The sequence below is a fragment of the Geotrypetes seraphini genome, chromosome 10 (genome assembly GCF_902459505.1).
Source record: "Geotrypetes seraphini chromosome 10, aGeoSer1.1, whole genome shotgun sequence".
Taxonomy (NCBI): domain Eukaryota; kingdom Metazoa; phylum Chordata; class Amphibia; order Gymnophiona; family Dermophiidae; genus Geotrypetes; species Geotrypetes seraphini.
In genome coordinates, this window is record NC_047093.1 from 34,143,549 (window position 1) to 34,165,693 (window position 22,145).

Below are 22,145 nucleotides of genomic sequence, written 5' to 3' on the forward strand. Positions count from 1 at the left end.
GACTAGAGGGCCGCTGTGTGAGCGGACTGCTGGGCATTATTGGCTACCGGTCTGACCCAGCAGCGGCAATTCTTATGTTCTTATGTCACTAAACCAGTCAAACCAGTTTAGCAACGATCGATAGACAATCGGAGACTTCAGAGCATCTGACCCTGATTCAGGACAGTTACACACATAACTGCTGATTAGTGCCATTTGGCAGCAGTTAACACCAATTATAACCAATAATTTATTGTTAATGCCAATTAGCAGCTTGTTGATCAAGTTATGCACACAAGTTAATAGAATTAGGGAAGGTAAAGCTGCTGTTTTGTTTAGCAGAAATATGAATTTTTCCTCATAGCTGGTAGTACTACTTTTGAAAATCTGTGCATGTGTACATATTTCTAAAGCAGCACTTGTAAATGCTGTCTAAAATACTTTTGAAGTTGAGCTAAGATTTATTTATTTGCTTTAAACATTCTTCCTTAGTTTTCATTTTGCATCAGTATTCTGTTTAGGTCATCTTTACAGATCCCTGTTGCACTAAACACAAGCTCACTCTAAAATACTTATTTGTTCCAGGGGAAAGAAATCATTGAGTATTACTTGAAGCAGATGGAAGAAGAAGGTATAACTTTCCTACCGCGCTGGACACCTTCTACTGCGCATTCTTCAGAGATTAGCGCTTCAAGCTCAGGAAGGCCTGTGTCCCCAGCTTTAAACATCCCAGTTACAGCCAGCAAGGAAGGCATAAACTGTAAGGATATTGTGAATGCTTCTGGCAGCCCAACCGAGGCCACAACTGGAACACCAGATGGTACGGATTCTGAAAAGCTGTTGGCTAAATGAAATGAATTGTTCATATAGTGATAAGCTAACATAAACGTGATCCTAAAGCTGGCCTGTGTCTGGTCAATGAAAATGTTGAGGCTTTTAACTCCAAAGTCTTTTTTTTACTTGAGACTACAATGGCAGAAGCTCTTATACATATGAACACGTTGTCAAGGCTTGTTTTTTTTTATGCTGGAATAGATTGAAAGAAAAATTTGACTATTTAAAACTGTTACTATTCTTTTCAACCCAATGGAAGTTGGAAATAATTATTTAAAAGGGGTTGAAAATATCTGGGGGAAAAGTAACTGAAAATTTATCATAATAGGTGAAACATGGCATGAGGGGAAAACTGGTAAAACAGCACAGCAGGTTCAAAAATGGACCAAACCATAGTGGGGTTCCAGAGAAAGAAGCTCCCCCAAATAATGGCCTACCAATATTTTGTGAGAGAAAGAGTTCAACTACTGTAGCATAGAAAAATTAATAGAAAGGGATGAAATTGGCATGTGGAAAAGAACAGTAAAAAGACATTGCGTTCAAGAATGAACAAACATGGACTGGGGTTCCAGAGAAATGAGCTAGCCTACCATCCATCCCCCAGCATTGAAATTTAGATTCAGAAGCAGTATAAAAGGTACAATTTGCTGCTGTTCCAAACTGCCCTGTTTCCTAAAACTATCCCCCCACATACACATAACAGCTACACAGTGCAGACTGCCCCATCCCTAAAAACTACACCTTTCAAAAACTGCTTCACCACCCTGCAAACTGCCTTGTCCCCAAAAACTAACCCCTGCATCCGCCCCCACATAACCAAAAAACTATTCCTCCAACTTCCCTGCTGCCCATCCCCCAAAATCTAAACTGCCCTCAACTGACTCAATACCCCTTAATGCACAGTTATCTCTATATGCCATCATAGGGCCAGATTAAGCTACTTAGGCCCTGTGAGAAGTTCTCAAGACTCGGGAAATTTGGATTACCAATGGTCTGGCTTTTTTCAGAAATTAGCAGAATTTTACATTAATGATCAGAAGGTAGAAGAGTGGGTAATAATATCTGGGCATTTTTCTGCATTTGAAACCTTTATCTGTATTTCTCTAGTACCTTCTCCCCCTCCCTCACCCCCCATCTAGTTTGTGAGTGGGTCTACCTTGCCTGCTTCCTTCCTAACTAACTAGTAAGTAGGAGCCAACCAGTGTGAAGGCAGAGGACTGGAAGACAGCTCTAATCAAAGGAGAGGATGTGATGTGATGTGATGTGATGTGGAAGTGGAAGTTTCTGTGCTTTAGAAGTAAAATTTCTGCATGTGGCAGAGAGCAGAAAAATTAACCCCCCCTCCCCAAAAATGCCCCAGTTCATTTCCATGGGAGAAACAGTTCCAACACTACACTATACATACCCTATAACATACTGATAAGGAGTTTTATTTTTCAAATTGCCTTCCCCTCTCATCTCCTCTTGAGCACACAAGCAAGCATGTATAACACACATCAACACAAATGCACAGACCTACAAACGTACCCACACAGTCTTACATGCAAAGGGGTTGGAAAGAATCTCATTGGCCATGCTCTGTATGCTTTTTCCACTTGTAACCTGGGAAATGCTGGAAGAATACATTCGATGAGATTTATTTGTTTCACTATTCTTGGTTTGCAGTTCAGTTCATAACTTTGGCTGCTGAAGCAGCTAGGAATTCCAATTTACAGTTTATGTAGATTATTTATTTATTTTTACTATATTAGCCTTTTTGCTTTTCTAAAACTATACTGGTTTCCTGTTTACCTGTGAAATGCACTGTATTCTCATCTTTATTGCTTGAACTTGTCTGGCTATCCTATGACAGCAGCTATTTTGAACACTGCTTCAACTGAGGTGACTAAACAAAAGCGAACTCTGGCTGCAAAAGGTCAAAGCAACAAATGTCAAACATTTTTGAGTCATTATAGTGGTAGATCAACACATGAAAAATGTGTAAATAGTAGAAACAAGAGATAAATATACACATTCACTTTAGTTCTGTAAAATTTAAATGGTATCTGATCGATGGTAGGGAAAAACAAGGGTTAAGAGCAGCAAAAAAACAGTAAAACTTCTTTGCAATGGAATACAGAATTAAAGCGGATTAGAAATTTTAAAAAAAATCATTCATAAGCAGAAATCATTATCAAACTATTGTCTGTTAGCATCCGGGAACTTTCTAAAAAAAATTTTTTTTAACTATTCAATGACTTGACTTGATGAAGAAACATGACTTCTAAGAAAGTGGGTTAAACATCTTATGAAATCATACAACAGCTGCAAGAGTTTCATTTTGACAACTTATTTGGTATTACTAAAGAAGCATAAACATCTGGAGCTCAGAACTCACAAGAGACCGTGCTGCTCTTATGACTGACTCGCCTTACATGACCTTGTCAGTAAAAGAATCGATCATAAAAATGTTTAAAATTTGGATTCAAAATATCTGAAAATCTTGTCTGGTAGTGCTAATTGGTTTAAAGCAGATTGGTTATTTGATGCTGCACTCAAGTTTCCCAAACATTTTCAGTGCATTACATATTCATGCATTATAGAAACAAAGTTTCTCCAAGTGTAAATACTTTGCTGAATTCTCATTTGTGATTACAATCTGGTCACATTTGTCAAGCTTTGAATCTGGTTGCCAAGTGGCTATCAACTGCCAACAATTTGCATCAACTGTTTTTTTATTTTTCAAGGTGTAGTCACTCTGTACAATTGTTTATTAATAAGCTTTCTAATTTTTTTCATTTTTTTTTCTTATGGAGCAAATTCTTCAATATTGTGTAAGGTAAGAGTGCATCTGATAAAGTGGATTCTTGCCCTCAAAATTTTATATTTTAATAAACAGGTTAGTCAAGTAGTGTTCTACCAGGATTTTTGCAATATATCACTATACCAACTACAACACAATTTTCATATTTTAAGGTACGGAACATTCAGAGGTGATACCAAGATTTTTGTTATTTTCCAGAATAAGGAACTGTTTTGTAGTGGTTCATCTTTTTGGACACTTTAAATGCAGTGTTATTTTAGCAGCAGGCAGTCTAGGAAAATTACCAGTGAAGATAGTTGGACTCTAACTTGTCTTCTGTGTGTTAGTAATGCAAAGGCCTCACTGCGAAGTTCTCAGCCCACCTACCAACGTCCTAAATTCAGAGCATTATTTTGCCACTATAGCAGTTCTTAATTCGTTGTCAATTTGCAGAAACAAAATTTTATATTTTGGTATTTTTTCAGATCATTGATTGAACCATATCCACGTCATTTTCTTCTTGGTTGGGTTGAGAACTTTTCAGTATAGCCAAGATGTAAAGTTTTTACCTTTTCAGCATATCTGCACTTAGGGCATAGTTTCTTTTGACAGGCAGTTTGAATCTTACTTTTAGGTGTCTTGAACTTTTGCTACAGAGACTTCTGGATAGCAGGGATATTTAATTCAGGAAGTTGTTACCTTTACTCTTTTAGAATATAGCAGTAAGCTCTTCGAGTTCACAGCTGTTTTCTATGAAAGATTATTCTTATCCCTTGAGTTCATTTTCTGTTTTATTTACCAGTATCTGTACAAAGATATGCTTTTTCAACGATTTATAGGATCCATCCACTTCCCCTGAGGAGTTGTACATTCTTTTCTAGCACAGTCCTGGCTTGTGCTTTCTTGGCATCCAGATTCTGGAGCATTGGAATTCTAGTTTTGGAAGCTCCTCTTAGGTAGCATTTGACCAGCTGCTATAACCCATTAGTGTGAATCCACACAAAATGCTGCCTTTAACCAGCAGTTATTTAAGATAGGTGCTTATGCTGGGGAAAAAAAAGCCAGTAGGAATTACTGCTGCAACAGACATTAAACTCTGTTGCTCTTCTTGCACTGCCTACGATGAAAGAAAAAAAAAAAAAACAAGATAGCAATCCTATCTGTAGTATTTATGATTGTACTGTATATTTTATAGATAAGTTAGATGCAGACTACATCAAGCGCTATCTGGGTGATCTAACACCACTGCAGGAAAGCTGTCTCATCAGACTACGACAGTGGCTCCAGGAGACACATAAGGGCAAAGTAAGTAGCTTTATTTTCCTATGTATTCAAATTCTCAATGCTTTTAGAGGCTGCCTTTATTTAACATCAAAAGAAAATATCTTTGATAAAGAAAAATAACAATATCCAATTAGGAAATAATAACACTCATTACTTGTACAACTACTATGATAGTAGACCACAATTAAGGAGAGAGAATCAAGCATAGTCAAGGGTAGTTGATTTTCAAAGAAAAAGGAGACGTTAGATAGATTGTGAGCCCACCGGGACAGATAGGGAAAATGCTTGAGTACCTGATTGTAAAACCGCTTAGATAACCTTGATAGGCGGTATATAAAAAAAAAAAAAACCTAAACCTAATATCAGTTTACTCATAAATACAGAGCAAATCGGTTGTATCGTTACTATACAGTCTGGACGGTGATATCAGTAGGCATCTGTGGGGTTATGGAAGCCGCTTTACCCTCCAGGAAAAATTGTAATTGATTAGGTTCATAAAAACATATCTATTTGCTTGATAGTTAATACAAAATTAACATTTACATGGAAAGCGCAGCTGAAAGGTAGCTCCTAAACACAATACTGATTGACGTAACATTAGAAATTTTTTACGATGCAATTGCGTCCATTTGGAAACATCAGGAAATATAGCTACTTTTGAACCTTAAAATTCAACATTCTCAGTCCTAAAGAATAGATGAAGAACAAAGATCACAAGAAGTGTAGCCCTTACAGAAGTTTCAGATTGTGAGGATTCAAGAATATCTGTTATATCTAATTCTGTCAATTGATTTTCCAAGTCCTGCTTTGTTCCCTTAGGAATATTTAAATAATATATTTTCTGTAGGGAAGGGGCATTGATGTCTCTGGATACTTTAAGAATGAAGTTAGAAACTGTTGAAAAAGTTCCTTGGAGCTCTTGGTCATTTACCTAAAGGAAATAGGGTGTTGTGTAGGAAAATGAGTCTCTTGGCTAGAAAATGTATATTACAATATTGGACAATCCCTGATCCTCCGAGGTTTTGGCATTGGCGGAATCAATTACATCAGTTGGCCATTTGGGAAGCTAGAGAGGCTGGAATTATAAGAAAGCGAAAGATGTTATTTTTACAAGTTTGGGATTCATATTTGCATAATAGATTATATCATTCTGTGTAGCTCAGTGTATAAAGAAGCCAAGTTTTCTTGGAATCACAAGTCACCTGATTTTAATTTTTATATAAATATCTGTAGATCCCCAAGGATGAACATATTTTACGATTTTTGCGAGCTCGGGACTTCAACATTGACAAGGCTCGGGAGATCCTCTGCCAGTCATTAACATGGCGTAAACAGCATCAAGTGGACTACCTCCTAGAGACATGGAACCCTCCCCAAGTATTACAGGATTACTACGCAGGAGGCTGGCATCACCATGATAAAGGTTTAGTAAAGTCCTTATATTTTGCACAAGAGAGCGCTTTCAAATCTGTGTATAAATTACTTTTAAATTGGTATTGGTAAGAGGCACAGCTAGTTTTTGTTTGCTTTGTTATCATAATGTATGTTGCCATTTGCCACATTCTAGCCAGCATGGCTGCACCAACATGAGTTGTTTATGCATGTTGAAATGAAATATGTTTTTACAGGGTAAAAAACCAGCCTTGTTTTTGTGAACTTTTATTGCAGAATTATTATATAATTACTGGGCATTTCATATGTACGCTTGTTTGTGTTAGATCCCCAGTTCTTTAATTAAAGCCCACAGAATATATAAAAACACAGTAAGTTTGTACCTCCACAGAGAGCTTACAGTCCAAGTGGGTACTTGAGGCAGTAGGGCTTAGTGACTTTAGCAGTGTTGATAGCAGAAGCAAGATTTTTGATCAGAGCAGTTTGACACTTTGGTGCCCGCTAGTGCATGCAGAAAGAACCCCATTTTACATAGAGCTTAGAGATTTGGAATTGAGATGTGCAGGTCAGGATATGCTCAGTTTGGTGGTAGCTTAGTATAAGGTGTGCAAATCCATAACCTTTTCTATAATATCTATAAGAATGTACATGGGTATTCTCTCTTCCACATACTAACAGCTACGTTTTACAGATATACATGCTGAAAAAAAATGGTATGAACCTGGCAATTCCCATTTTGGACGTAGACATAAACCTCATGGAATTAAGGAGAATGACGCCCTTAATCCTTTGTATAGCGCCGTGGCCAAAATGAGCACTTTTTGAATGGAGTGGCCTAGTGGTTAGAGCAGCTTCCTCAGCACCCTGAGGTTGTGAGTTTGATTCCCACTGTAGCTCCTTGTGACTCTGGGCAAGTGACTTTAACACTTCATTGCCCCAGGTACAAATATCTGAAATATGTAAACCGCTTTGATTTTGATTGTAATCACCTAGGAAAAAACAGTATATCAATGATTTTTATTTTAATTTGTATTTTTGGTAGGTTAGTTGATTGGTGGAATAGAAATTTTTAAAATAAATAAACAATCTCAATCTCCTTTACTTTTGTAAAATCAATTCATGCCTTTGAGCTTTGTAAAAGCTGATGTGGAAAAAATGGGGACTATAGGTATAGAATTTAGTCTCGCCCAAACCACACACCCTTAAAATCTTTGTGTGGTGTAAGTAGCAGCTTATCTGTGAATATGTTTTCTAAAATAACAGCCTAACTGGAATGAAGCACCTTAAATTAATAATGTTTGGTATGGTGCATTAATCTGACTGCAATTTGCCTTGAACCTGCTCTGAAAATATACGAGCTAAATTCAAATACAGTGCTCACCCGCAAATTTGTGGTCTGTGATTCGCGGTCCCGGTCATTTGCGGTATTTTCCGACCACGAATGACTGGGGAGGAGAGGGCAGCCGGAGTGCCTGCGAGTGAAGGAAATCACTTGCGGTGTGCTCCAACCGCCTCTTCCTGTGTTAAAGTCGGGCCTCATCAATCAGGAGCTGCATGTCAAAGCAGCTATTGATTGGTGAGGCTCGGCTTTAGTACAGGAAGAGGAGGTCGGAGCATACCACAAGTGATTTCCTTCACTCGCCGGCGCTCCAGCTGCCCTCTCCTGCCACTCCGGCTGCCCTCTCCTGCCTCCCCTGCTAAACGTATTTGCGTTTTTTCAACATTCCTCGAATATCAGGGGAGTAATGTAAATAAAATGAATGGAGTGTTGACAAGAGAGTTCTTTGTCTAAAGCCAGCTTTATCTAAAGAAAACAATATTTTCATTATGAATTTCTTAGCATAGTGATCTCTGTGAGCCTTTAAAAATTCTTTTAGCATGATCAAAGACTTAAATGAATGTACAGTACCTGTTTCCAAAGGTACTCCCACAGAGCAGCAGTGCTTAGGCTTGTTTTAAGGCTAGTGAGGAATTTTGAATCTTTTATCCTTTTATCCATATTAAGAACATTCCTGTCTGTATTGTTCCAAAATAGTTCTGAAAGTTTAACCTTTTACTAATTACATGCTACTTAAATACTTATAACAGAGATATTTTAGTCTTGATTTAGCTCTGAATTGAAAAAGAAGGCTTGGATTGTATAATGTTGCCAGGATTTTTATTGCAATGAAACCTGTATAATTAAAGGTAGCTGTGTCATATATGTCCTAACATAGTAACACACCTGTATTATTAGCATGACAATGGAAATGCTTGAACATAAAAACAAATTATTTAAAGAAAGGACATATTTGCCTCTGTTCCATTAAAACTAATGGAAGGAGGTTTGCCTTAATGAAGTGATTAGAGCTCGCAGAAGCTGGATAGCATATATCAAGTTAGTTCACGTAAAAGTTTTCTGCTGAACTTTAGTTCTGTGTATCGGTACCAGACATTAAAAAAAATATTATTGTTTTTTGTTGTTTTTTTTTTTATAAATCTTTATTCATTTTCAAATCAAACAACAAGTGCATAAAAATGAATTATAATGATAATTACAATATAGCACTATACTATATTATTGTTTTTTAAAAATCCAGTGGTCATAACATTTCATGGAATTCTGTCTCAGCACCTTCCATTATTCTTATTTTCCCCTTTTTCTGTTAAAGGCAGCCTGTAGCTAGGAAGTGTGCTGTGAGGACCTGTTATCCTGCTTGTTCTAAATGAAAACAGTTACATGTAGAGGATATTCTTCATGAAAGCAAGATGCAAGTCTTTACATCCCACCTGCTTCCCCAAGGAGTTGTATTCTACTCTTAACTTCATTATTAGATTGAGGTCATCCCACGCAAAAGGAAGTGGTACATGCACAGTAAAGCTGCACAAAAGATTCTAGTCTCATTGACACTTGATGTATATGTTAAAATGAATAAAGATTTGGAAAAAAAAGAAACTAGTGTACTTTCCTATGTGGGGTTCAGTCAGTGTTGCTCTTGCTATGAGGACTTGTATCCTACTGTTCTTGCAGAACACATGCTACAGGCAAGTAACTTGCTTTTATACAGTATTGGAGCAATTCTATAAGTGAGCGCTTCAATGCTACTTGGTGAGAGCCTATTCTGTAACAGTATCTGTATGTCCAGATTCCGTTACTAAAATAGTAATGTAACCTATGTTAGCATGGCTAACATTTATTCGTACGCAATAACATCAGCCATAGACCTGGCATAACTGAATTCACATAAATGCAGTAAGGACTCGTTTAATGTGCAATTCGGTAAGTTGCATGGGTAAGTGGCAGCTCAGCCTATACATCTCCCATGCCCAAGCCATCTCACATTTACATGCTATGCCACTTATGCACATTTCTACAGAATAGCACTTAGGGGTCCTTTTATCAAGCCGCGCTAGCGGGGTTAGCACGTCTGACATTTCATCATGCGCTAACCCCCGCGGCCAGCTAAAAAACTAATGTCTGCTCAATGCAGGCATTAGCGGCTAGCGCGGCTGGCGGTTTAACACACGGTATTACGCGTGTTAAACCCCTACCGCAGCTTGATAAAAGGACCCCTTCTACTTATGTGCATAAGTGTGCACTTACCCATGAAAAGGCTGGTAGTCTTTACATTTACAGGTGCATATAGCACACATATGCAGGCACCCAGTTATAGAATTTCCCTTTTTGTGTAGGTGCACGTTGTTGGTGAGGCTGTACTTGCTTTCAGTTTGGGAGGTCTTATTTTGCTAAAGATATAAAAAGACTCGAAGCAGTTCAGAGCCAAGATGGTATAAGATCTGTTCCAGAAGACCTAAGAGAAGAGATTCGAAGAGCTAAAATTGTATACCCTAGAGAAACGAGGATGGTGTGATACAGATGTTTCCTTCCAAATATTAATGAACAAACAAATCTTTTCAAAGACATAGAAGACACAGACACAGAAATGAAACTGCAAGAGCTTAAGCTTAAAAGTAGCCTCAGGAAATATCTTTTAGCAGAAAGGATGGTGAATGCCTGGAATGTTTTCCTAGTGGAGGTGGTTGGCACAAAAACAGCAATAGGCATGGGATAAACACAGAGGATCCCTGTATAGGAAGAGTATGGGATCAAAATAAATTATACAGATAGGGGTCTGGAGGGAGGCCTAGTCACCCATACTTTGCACAGAGCTGCATGCTCTGCATAGAGTGGTAGATACAACTCAGCCTACCTTGCTGGGCAGACTAAATACCAACATTGTGGTCTTTATCTGTGTCTACCACTGTGCTAGGTGTTCCCAGGAGATCAGCACTTATGCATGTATTTTATAGAATGCACATACAAGCACTGTTTTCTTACTGGCATATACATATGCAGTTACTCCTGCCTTGGAGCAGGTGTACTTTCATGTGGAGCTTTCAGATATAAAACAGCCTAGGTTGCCTTTATAAAACAGGTGCAGCAAATTTGCCTCTGTGCTTTCGCAACCCTTTTAAAAAAAAAAAAATCCCAGATTTGTATCCTGCATTGTATATTATAATATTTTACCTCCATTTCTCTGAATGCCTTTAATATGATTTTTTTGTTTGTTTTTTTCTGTGTCTGTGTGATTACTGGTATATATAATTTTGTTCTTCTGACAGTTTCTCCTAAACATTTATATTTTCAACTCATTCAATTCAGAGTTAGAGTTGGGATCTACATACATAATCTGGTGATTGCATGGCGATTGGCCATGTACTGGGATGCTGAATCTGACCTCTAGGTGTCATCCTTAAAAGAATGACAAAAAGCATGCCTAGTTCCAGCTGATCTGAGAAGAAGAAGAAATGAGCTTGGCATTTGAACTAAAGACCTTTTGCATAGCTACTGAGCTGCAACTGTGTCTATATCAGCAGCCAGTTTGAGTCGGCTTCCGTGGAGGAAATTTCCAGAACGAATATGGGCATCTGACCATATATTTCATATTGCAATACTATTTAGAAAGATACTTCAGTACGACAGTAGCTTGGCCAGTCCATCATTTCTTTAAGGATCAAAATCCAGCTCCAAGTCCCCCATCGCTCTTCATTTCCAGATTGTCTTTTAATAAATGTCTGGTTGTCTTTTCGTGTGATTTTTGATTATAGTGCAATAAAAACAACTTGATATGGATTATGAATGGTTTTGGGATTGCTGTTTTTTTACAATTGAAGAACTTACATATTGACTACAAAGAGAGCCTTTTTTATTAATAGTGCTGAATTTTGTTTTCAGATGGCCGTCCACTTTATGTGCTTAGACTGGGACAGATGGACACCAAAGGGCTGGTAAGGGCTCTGGGAGAAGAGTCTCTTCTTCGCCATGTAAGTTCTAAAATCCATCCTGAGCCAATATAACACTTGCAAGGAAACGTGAAATAAAATATTTATATTTGCTTCACTATAAGTTCCCTATGTTACTCTGCTTCTTATTTATACTGGGGACCATTATGAAGAGTCAAATCTTTTCTCTCCACATCTCCAAATGGGAATTTTGTTTGATCAGTGAAAATGCTTTAGGTAGGTAGTGAGGCTCCAAGCTAACTGATGTTTGTCATATGGCTTTAGTCTTTGAGGTAGCATATTACACAATATTTTTTTATTTTATTTTTGTTATTTATATACTGCCTATTAATTGTCTAAGCAGTTTACATCCCCTATCTGTCCTGGTGGACTCACAATCTATCTAAAGTACCTGCAGCAGTGGAGGATTGAGTGACTTGCCCAGGGGCACAGAGAACAGCATGGGGCTTGAACCCACAACCTCAGGGTGCTGAAGCTGTACCTCTAACCAGTAGGCCACTCCTTTTGATGTTGAGCTATGTATGTAGTTTTCATTATCTTTATCCATATGTGCTTAAAAACTCCAAAGCTGTGATCTAAAGTTTTTGGAGATGAAAAGGGAGGGAAGATTTTTCTATTACTACTAATTACTTCTAAAGCCTGCAGGCATACACAGAACTATACAGACACACATAACAGGTACTCCATTCTCCATGAATGAACACATTATAGAAAGTTCAAGATTTAGAGCTTGCCACCAGCAATTAAACAACCTCACATCTCTCTGCTGAAATTAGATAACTTATTAAACCTGTAACAGCAGCATCAAGAAATTGAAAATACATTAGCTATAGCTGTCACAGCTGGATATGGTGCACAAGCTAGGGACATTTACTATGAATCTGCCTTTGAGGTACAAATTAAGCTAAAGGACTAGCCTGAGTGCAGGATATTAAGGGAAATTCATGGATAGTGCAATATGGATTATGAATGGTTTTTGGAGTGTCATGGGATAGGTGGCAAAGTTCATTTGTGGATTAGGAATTGGTTATTAGATAGAAAACAGAGGGTAGGGTTAAATGGTCATTTTTCTCAATGGAGGCGAGTAAACAGTGGAGTGCCACAGGGGTCTGTACTGGGACCAGTGCTATTTAACTTATTTATAAATGATCTGGAAATTGGAACGACGAGTGAGGTGACTAAATTTGCAGATAACACTAAACTGTTCAAAGTTGTTAAAAATGCATGCAGATTGTGAAAAATTGCAGGCGGAGCTTAGGAAATTGGAAGACTAGGCATCCAAATGGCAGATGAAATTTAATGTGGACAAATGCAAAGTGATGCACATTGGGAAGAATAACCTGAAATTTCAATCATATCTCCCCTCAGCCATCTCTTTTCCAAGCTGAAGAGCCCTAACTTCTTTAGTCTTTCTTCATACAAGAGGAATTCCATCCCCTATATCATCTTGGTCGCTCTTCTTTGAACTTTTTCTAGTGCCACTATATCCTTTTTGAGATAAGGAGACCAGAACTGAATGCAATACTCTAGGTGAGGTCGCATCATTGAGCGATACAGTGGCATTTTAACATTCGTAGTCTTGTCTACCATCCCTTTTCTAATAATTCCTAGCATCTTGTTTGCTTTCTTGACTGCTGCTGCTGCACATTGGGACGAAGGTTTCAGCGTATTGTCCAAGATGACACCCAGAACTTTTTATTGAGCGCTGACCCCCAAGGTGGACCCTAGCATCCGGTAACTATGATTTGGATTATTCTTCCCAATGTGCATCACTTTGCATTTGTCCACATTAAATTTCATTTGCCATTTGAATGCCCAGTCTTCCTGCAGTCCTTCATAGGAGAAAGAGAAGAGAGTTAAATGATTCTACCCCACACCATCCTGTGCAGAACAGGTACCCCTAGGCATTTCTATATGGTACCTGCCACCAGAAATGGGCCTAAAACAACTTATCCCTTCAAATTCAGCTTTGCAGTATTGTTCAAAATCAGATAGGCTACACACAAACCATCTTTTTATTGGACTTATTCATAGCAGCCTTGGATGTATAGAATTGTGATAAGCATTCAGGTACTGTGAACAAAGTGGCTACCTGAAACAATGAGAGAGGAAGTGACTTGCCCAAGGTCACAAGGGGTGTTAATAACAGAAATGAAATTTTAACCCTGGTTCCCAGCCTATTGTGCTAAATACTAGTTTATTTCTTCTGTAAAAGCTTTAAGAAAATATTAAGCCAGCACACAAAGAAAATAGCTTTTCTTCATCTAAACAGTCCAAAATGTATCCAATTGGCATAAAGGCCAATTCCAAGGTCATTGGCTTCATCCTTTTAGTTGCTCATTTCAAATATTTAATTCTAGACCAACCCTCTACTAAGTCTGTCTTGACTGGATTGTAAGTTCCAATGTGTTGATTGTACTGTGTATCTGTATAGTGTTGAGTATAATTTGAAGTGCTGTAGAAATTAATAGCTAATGGGAAATCTGAATTAGCAGAAGATTTTTACTTTATCTAATTTAACCAATGATCCATCAATGTGGAGAAGAGCTCTGCAGAACAGTTTTTGATGGGAAAGGTGTCTAATATACAAGATTTTGTTTTAAATTGTCATAATAGAGGAGTGGATGTGTTGGAAAGATCTAGGATCTGATATAATCTCTTTTTAAAGTAAGACTATCTGCAGGCTTTCTATCATCTGTAATGTGCATAAGAGGCTAGAATCCAGTATTTCAAACAGGGAGATCTATGTGTTTCCACAAAATATGTCCAGAATGTTATAAAATGTTACTGGTTCAAGAGAGTTTTTGCAATGTGATTTATCTAGAATTAATTGCATATGTAATAGTGACACCTTAGGGCTCCTTTTACTAAGCTGCGATATCAGTTAATTTCCGCTCACGCTAGACCTTAACACCAGCATTGAGCTGCCGTTAGTTCTAGCTGCATAGTGCGGGTTTAGCGTGCGCTAAAAACGCTATCGCAGCTTAGTAAAAGAAGCCCTTAGAATTCTATGCAGGTGTATTGGCACAAAAAGTGATCATAGATAGGCATATGATTATGTGCTGCAAATGAGAGCAGTTTTCTAGGCATTTTTCAGCCTGAATGACTAGATAGCAATGTCCATGTAAAGTCAAACCACATAGGGCTTCTTTTATGAAGGTGCGCTAAGCGTTTTAGCGCATGCACCAGATTAGCATGTGCTAGCTGAAAATCTACCGCCTGCTCAAAAGGAGGCATAGCGACTAGCACGCGCGTTAAGGCCCTAGCACGGCTTTGTAAAAGGAGTCTGTAATGTCAGTGGCATATATAGAAAAATCAAGGAAAGAAAACAGAAATGGTTCTACAGGTAGAAGAGTGTTCTAATAGATGTGTACAATCATAGAGAAAACTGCATTATTAGTAGATTAAAAGATATAGTACATGACTATATAAGTTGGTATTTTCAGATGGGATTGCAGTCTACTAAGATTCTAGACTGATTTGAGCAGGAAAATGTTTACTCACCTAGAACACAATTCATCTTCTAAGAAGACTGCATCTAAAAGCTGATTGGTTGAGCAAAAATAATTCAGAATACTCACTCTCTAACCATGGGGAAAGTGCAAGTCTTTGGTAACAAACATTTCTTTGACAGGTGCTCTCCATAAATGAGGAAGGACTGAGACGCTGTGAAGAAAATACCAAAGTATTTGGTCGGCCAATTAGGTAAATCCACCATATTATGTTTTTTAAAAAATGACAGCAAGACAAATGGGGCCATTTTTTACTGCTAGTTCCAAACAGTTGGAAAAAGGGAAGAACAATTTCTTCCCTGTCTTTCTTGCAAGGGGGTACTCTGTCTTATTGAATCACAATAGCTGATCCCACAATTCTAACGCATGAAAGAATTACAGGTCAATAACAGTAAAGGTCACATAAAACATAGTTGACAGTAAACATTTTTTGTGCTGCTTGTGTTTAAAATAATAACAATAAAGTACTGCTTAATTGCTGTTGTATCTAATGTTCCTAATGGTTGTACCTTTGTTCCATTTGATCAGGAAATCCACATTAGAGAATGTCATGGGGAAAAAGTCCCTGCCCCATCCCCGCGACTACTATCCCTGCAGCATCCATATAAGCCTCAGTACTGCAATATTTAGCTTATTCCTTCCTTATAAATCAATGCTCTGGCTGCTGAACAAGAGAAAGATATTCAGCTGGCAGAGCTTTGTTTATAAATTTTTATCAACACAACTAATATACTACTTTGTCCTAAAGCAAAAAAAAAAGAAATATAAATTTTTTTTTATATCTTTGTTGTCTGGTTTCTGCTTTCCTCATCTTTTCATTCAATTCCTTCCATCCACTGTCTGTCTTCTCTCTGCATCTTCCATTTGCTCTGTTATTGTGCCTCTCCCTTCACCCCTCCCCCAATTGGTCTAGCACCCATCTTCTTCCCTCCACTCTCCCTCCACTCTCTGTCTTCTTCCCTTCCAGTGTCTTCTCTCCACTCTCTGTTCCCCATTTCCCTTCAGCATCTTGTCCCCATTCTATCTTTGGGATCAATTCCTTTTGTTTTTTCCCCATTCTATCTTCTCCATTTCCCTTCAGTGTCTTCTCCCCACTCTGTCTTCCCCATTTCCTTTCAGCGTCTTGTCCCCACTCTGTCGTCCCCATTTCCCTTCAGCGTCTTGTCCCCACTCTGTCGTCCCCATTTCCCTTCAGCGTCTTGTCCCCACTCTGTCGTCCCCATTTCCCTTCAGCGTCTTGTCCCTACTCTCTGTTCCCCATTTCCTTTCAGCATCTGTTCCTCTCCACCCTCCTTCAGCGTCTGTTCCTTTCCACTCCACCACCATCCTTCCACCACCACCCTTTGCCTCTCGCCACCTCACCACCCTTCAGCACCTCTAGCACAGTCTTAGCATCTCCCTCCCTCCCCCTTACCTTCGCGGTGCGTTTTAAGTTTAGAGAGCAACTTGCTCAAGCCGCCAGTCTGCCTGCAACTTCTGGTTGCATCAGAGGAGAAGCTTCCGCCCACAGATGCACGCGACTGCAGGCAGACTCTGGCGGCTTGAGCAAGTTGCTCTCTAAACTTAAAATATGCCGCGAAGGTAAGGGGGAGGGAGATACAGAAGATAGGTTCAGCCGATAAAGGAGGGAGAGAGAGGGCCGCATGCAATCGGTGACCGCACACATTCCCTCCCTTAACTGCGGGGACAAGGCTATTTACCACTCCACAGGGCAGTGGATGGCCATGTCCCCAATCCGCAGTGAGCACTTTTTCCCCCCTCACCATTTCGGCGGGTTACCCGCGGGTAACAGCCGCCGTGTCATTTTCTAATGCACATGAAAAGGAATATAGTTTTAAGTTTGAACTTTTAATTCAGAGTATAGTAAAAGCGAAATGAATTCTAGTGGTATTTCTATCTTTACCTCCTTTCTTTTTAACTAGTACAGTACATCACCAAAACCTACTATATATAAAATATGACAAAATCTGGCTTTCGGTTGGGAGTCTAGAACAGAACAGCATAATCTGCTTTACGTGCCAATATGACTGGTCCCTGGTGGGTTCCAATACCAATTGCTTGAGACGTGCACCCTTTATGGAGTTTAATATTCTTTTGCTGCTACCCGTAGTCGTGGAGAGTGTGTTCCAATCTGCATCTGGCATGTTGAAGTCTCCTAGCATTACTGAGTCCCCGCGCAGTGTGATATTCTCTATGTCCTCGATTAATTCCATGTCTTTGTCCTCCTGTTGCCTGGGAGGTCTATATATCACACCAAGGTATAGGCATTTTTCATTCCCTCTGGCCAGATTCACCCAGAGGGATTCCCCAGTGTATCTAACATCTGTGATTCTGGTGGTTTTGATGCTTTCCTTAGTGTATAGCACTACTCCTCCTCCCAATTTACCCACTCGGTCGCAACGAAATAGGTTGTACCCTGGTATAACCATATCCCACCCATGCGATTCCGTGAACCAGGTTTCAGATATCGCTATCACGTCAAGATCGGCGTTTGTTATCTCAGTCTCTAATTCTAGAATCTTATTGCCCAAGCTGTGTGCATTAATATACATAGCCCTCCATATCTGTAAAGAGTTTACCTTATTAGTTAGTGTGGCTCCTGAAAACTCAGTGATATTTCTCCCTGACTTATTGTGGGTATCATTGGTACTTACCTTAGACTTGGTAGTGTGAGTGCGACTTGCCTCCTCAGGGTGGTTTCTTACTGCTCTGGGATATAAGTATGTACCCTCCCCCAACTTACCTAGTTTAAAGCCCTATGGAGTAGGCGGGCCAGTCGATGTCCAAATACGTTTCTACCTCTTCTGGTTAGGTGGAGTCCGTCTGGTCCTTGTAGTCCCTGGAGCGTCTCGCCGTGGTTTAGGAATCCAAAGTTCATTTCTATGCACCATTCTCGGAGCCATTCGTTAGTCCGTCGAATACGCTCTTCTCTGGCTCTGCCTTTGTCTCTCACTGGAAGGATTGACGAAAAGACCACCTGGGCTCCTATCTGCTTCAATTTCTTTCCCAGCACTCCAAAATCTCTGGGGATGTTCTCTGTGGTATTCCTAGCAGTGTCGTTTGTGCCTACATGAATGAGAAACATGGGAAAATGATCATTAGGTTTTAGAATTTTGTCTAGGTTAGTGGTAATATCCTGGATCCTGGCTCCAGGGAGACAGCAGACCTCTCTTGACTGCAAATTAGGCCTGCAAATCGGTCCCTCGGTGCCCCTTAGCATGGAGTCACCAATGACTACCACTCTTCGTTCCTTCCGAGGGGGCCAGTCTACGAGCTCTGGATTTGACGTTGTCAGCTGGGTATCTTCATGAGTCTCTTCTGCTATTTCCTCGGTGCTTCCATCCTGTAAGATCTGATATCTATTTCTTAGAGTTAGCTGTGGTATTGATGAACGGCTATCCTGTTGAAGAGAAAAAGAAGAAGAAGAGAGTGAGAATGAGGTGGGTTTGTTTTGCTTGCCCGTAGAGGAGGTTACCAATTACCAGGGGCCAGCATCTCTAATCATCTCCTGTACTCCAATCGTTGTGTTTAGTGCTGTAGGTTTGGGTGTGTCGAGGATAGACCTGTCGTGGGTTCTCTCTGTGATGTGTGACAGTTCCAGGATGGCGTCGTCGATGAAGGCCTCGTCGTCCCTTATGCTCCTCAGGCGCGTTACCTCCTCCCTGAGGCTCAGTAGTTCCTGCAAGATATCCTTGCCTAGGGTTCCCAGCTCCTCTGTCTGTGTAGAGACTGTAGTGCTCTTTGAGAGGGGGGGAAGGTCTCGGTCTGCACTGAGACCTCTGCCCTCTGAACCATGTTGCCCTCTTGCCTTCTGTGTACAGACCTCGACCGTCCCCTGGGTCCCTCCGGATGCTGGAGTGTCGATCTTGATGGTAGCTTTGGTACTCCGTGTCCTCCCTGCCATTTCCAAGTTAGAGGAATTTAGTCCTGTAAAGAGAAAGGTTGAGACGTCAGAGAGTATGTAATGAGAAAGATGAAGATAGAGATATTAAAGATATCAGAAAGTTATAGTTTTTTAAAAAAAAAATATATATAGGGTCTGAGAGGTTCAAGGAGGATTAATTATCTGGCTGAGAGTGTAAGAAAGTGTATGGGTGTGAGAAGAAAGGATTAACTATCTGGCTGAGGGTGTAAGAAAGTGTATGGGTGTGAGAAGAAAGGAGGAAGAGTGTGATTGATTTAGATTAGGCCCTTTTCAAGGCCATTCGCAAAGGCGCTCTCGCTAAGGCGAGCGCCGAACGGCTGCGCGCCGTTGGCCCGCCTCCTTTTATGGAGGGGCCCGGCACCTACTGCTGATGCGGTGGGGGTGGGCGGGGCTACTCGCCGCTACCCCGAAGCTGTGCTGGATGTTTGCCGCTCGCCTTCGCGCTTCTTTAGCCCTCTCCTGCTCTCTCCTGCCTCGGGTGCTGCTTGCAAGTCTCCCTCGTGTGCTGCTTGCAAGTCTCCCTTTCCTTCAGCAGTGGCCTGACCGTCGGCTCGCCTCCTTTTATGGAGGGGCCCGGCGCCTACTGCTGATGCGGTGGGGGTGGGTGGGGCTACTTGCCGCTACCCCGAAGCTGTGCTGGATGTTTGCTGCTCGCCTTCGCGCTTCTTTAGCCCTCTCCTGCCTCGGGTGCTGCTTGCAAGTCTCCCTCGTGTGCTGCTTGCAAGTCTCCCTCTCCTTCACCTGAGAACACCTGAGAGTTTGGCCAAAATTAGAAAGAAAGACTCTGCAACAAGTTCACTCTTACTTCAGACATCTTTAGGCTCTGAAAGCAGATATGCTGGGTTCTGTCAGGGATGATGTCACTACTGGTATGGATGCATGATCCTACTGTCTGAAGAGAATCTATGTTACAGATATATACCTTCACAATAAATACTGAAGCAACTAAAGTTTTATTATGATTAATAGGAGTTTTAAGACCTGGATTAATTATAAATAATGTGCATTTCTGCTTAAAATGTGCTATAGAAGCACCATTTTGGGATTTACAAAGTCTGCTGCTTTATATCCTTCACACAGCTCTTGGACTTGCTTGGTGGATCTTGAAGGTTTGAACATGAGGCATTTATGGAGACCTGGGGTGAAAGCCTTGCTTAGGATCATTGAAGTAGTTGAAGCTAATTACCCAGAGACACTCGGCCGCCTTCTTATCCTTCGAGCTCCCAGAGTCTTCCCTGTCCTTTGGACACTAGTAAGTTTTTGTATGGATGTTGAATACCTTAATTCAGGTATATTTTGCACAGACATAATAACAGAATAGACAGTATGATATTCTAGATAGTGTTGGCAGCAATGAGAGAAAGATATTACTGGGCACCTTCCAAGCCCGGGAGGGTCCAGCAGCATGGAATCTGTCTTGTTCAGAGCCTCCCTGTGCTCGATACCCTTACTTGAAAAGGAGGTATGGGGATTCTAGAGGAAAATCTTTGCTGGGTAAGGTTGAGGAGCAGGAGTTTGGGAACTGGCTTTTTATGTTTCTTGATCCCCTCCTGTCTGTGTGCAAGACAGTCCTCAGCTCATGACTGGCAGGAAGGGAAACTTTTTCACTCCCAGTGCAGCAAACTGCTGCGGATTACCATGCCACTGTGCTCTTTTTTTTTCCAGTTAGCACATATTTTATATTGCCACAGTAATTTTCAAGCTATTAGTTTACCACATCAGAAGCACCTGCTGTAGAATGTGAACTGAAGCTTAGCATGCAGATGTTCTATTGCATCAAAACCTCAGCTTATTCATTACAGCTACAGAACTCAGAGGGAAGCCAGGCACCTTGGACTGCTCTGGAAGCCTGGAATCATGTTCCTTAAGTCCAACCACTAGGTGTCACCGTTGCATAATAGTTGAGATCCCCTACATTCTTAGGAGCCGTGACTGCTGCTTCTGCAGTATTCCCAACCCCATCTGGCTGAAGAAATGAGACATGACTGAAGAATCAAACCCAGCCCTTGCTGTATGGCAGCACACAGCATTGGCTGAAAAAAATGAGTGCATTGTAAAACTATCTAACTTTCTGGTAATTATTTTACATGAGACATTCTGAATACAGTTTTACTTAGTCATAGCAATGAAATAGGGAATGCATATTTTGTATCCCTTGTTCAGTTGAGCCTGATCATTCTATCAGCATGATAGATTAGACCCAGGGAAGAATAGAGACTATAATAGTGACTGAATTAACTAGCTGAAAAGCAGTTCTAAGGGTAAACCTTGGAGGCAGCCCTTGAGCTGGCCAGGATACCTCTGAGCTACAAAGGAGTACCATCGAAAAAGAAGAGTTCATCAGTGACACTAAAAGCAAATGGAAATAAAAGCAGTATTTATAGTAACATAGTTGAAATTAAGTTTAAGTTCATGTCAAGATAGGGATGCAGAAATGAGAGAAGAGAGGCTGTTGCAAGGGAATCCAATGATGAAAGATCAGTATCAAGGGCTGATGGGTCTACATATATAATTAGAAGACAAAAGGTTAGCAAAATTAATGTCAAACATAAAAAGAACAAAACAAGGGACAGTGAATCTTATTTAATTGCCTTTAAACCTAGACGGTGCTCAGATTCCACGAATGGAACAGAAATTCTCAAAACAGGGGACAAACCCCTAAAAGAGATTTTCAGAGTCTATCACTGCCCCAGCTTCTTAAGGTAGAGAGGTAGTTAAAATATATATCATAGTGACACCAATGTGTAGATAAAGTGAAACTTAACTTGAATGTTCATACAGCATAAACCGGCAAGGTTCTAACGCGTTTCGCCAGAATGGCTTCTTCAGAGAACCTGCTAGCGCTGAATGTAGCTCCAGTCTTTAATTCTTTCTCTCAGATGACCCGTAACTTTTCACTTCCTGTCCCTACAAGTTAAGTTTCACTTTATTGCACTTATCATATAATTTAAACTACAAAAAAAAGGAAGAAAAAAATTTTCTACACATTGGTGTCACTATGATATATATTTTAACTACCTCTCTACCTTAAGAAGTTGGTGCAGTGATAGGCTCTGAAAATCTCTTTTAGGGGTTTGTCCCCTGTTTTGAGAATTTCTGTTCCATTTGTGGAATCTGAGCACCGTCTAGGTTTAAAGGCAATTAAATAAGATTC

The 22,145-nt window shown here is 40.1% G+C and overlaps 1 protein-coding gene across 4 annotated transcripts in view; it reads left to right on the top strand.

Moving 5' to 3' along the window:
• The window catches only part of SEC14L1 (SEC14 like lipid binding 1), a 128,449-nt gene that overhangs the window by 78,529 nt on the left and 27,775 nt on the right, over positions 1–22,145 (top strand). For all 4 annotated transcript variants that reach the window (XM_033960773.1, XM_033960771.1, XM_033960772.1 and 1 more), the window contains 6 exons: positions 565–799; positions 4,791–4,900; positions 6,113–6,302; positions 11,487–11,575; positions 15,189–15,259; positions 20,072–20,243. In XM_033960773.1, coding sequence (XP_033816664.1) covers positions 565–799; positions 4,791–4,900; positions 6,113–6,302; positions 11,487–11,575; positions 15,189–15,259; positions 20,072–20,243 — 867 coding nt within the window. The remainder of the gene's footprint in view (positions 1–564; positions 800–4,790; positions 4,901–6,112; positions 6,303–11,486; positions 11,576–15,188; positions 15,260–20,071; positions 20,244–22,145) is intronic.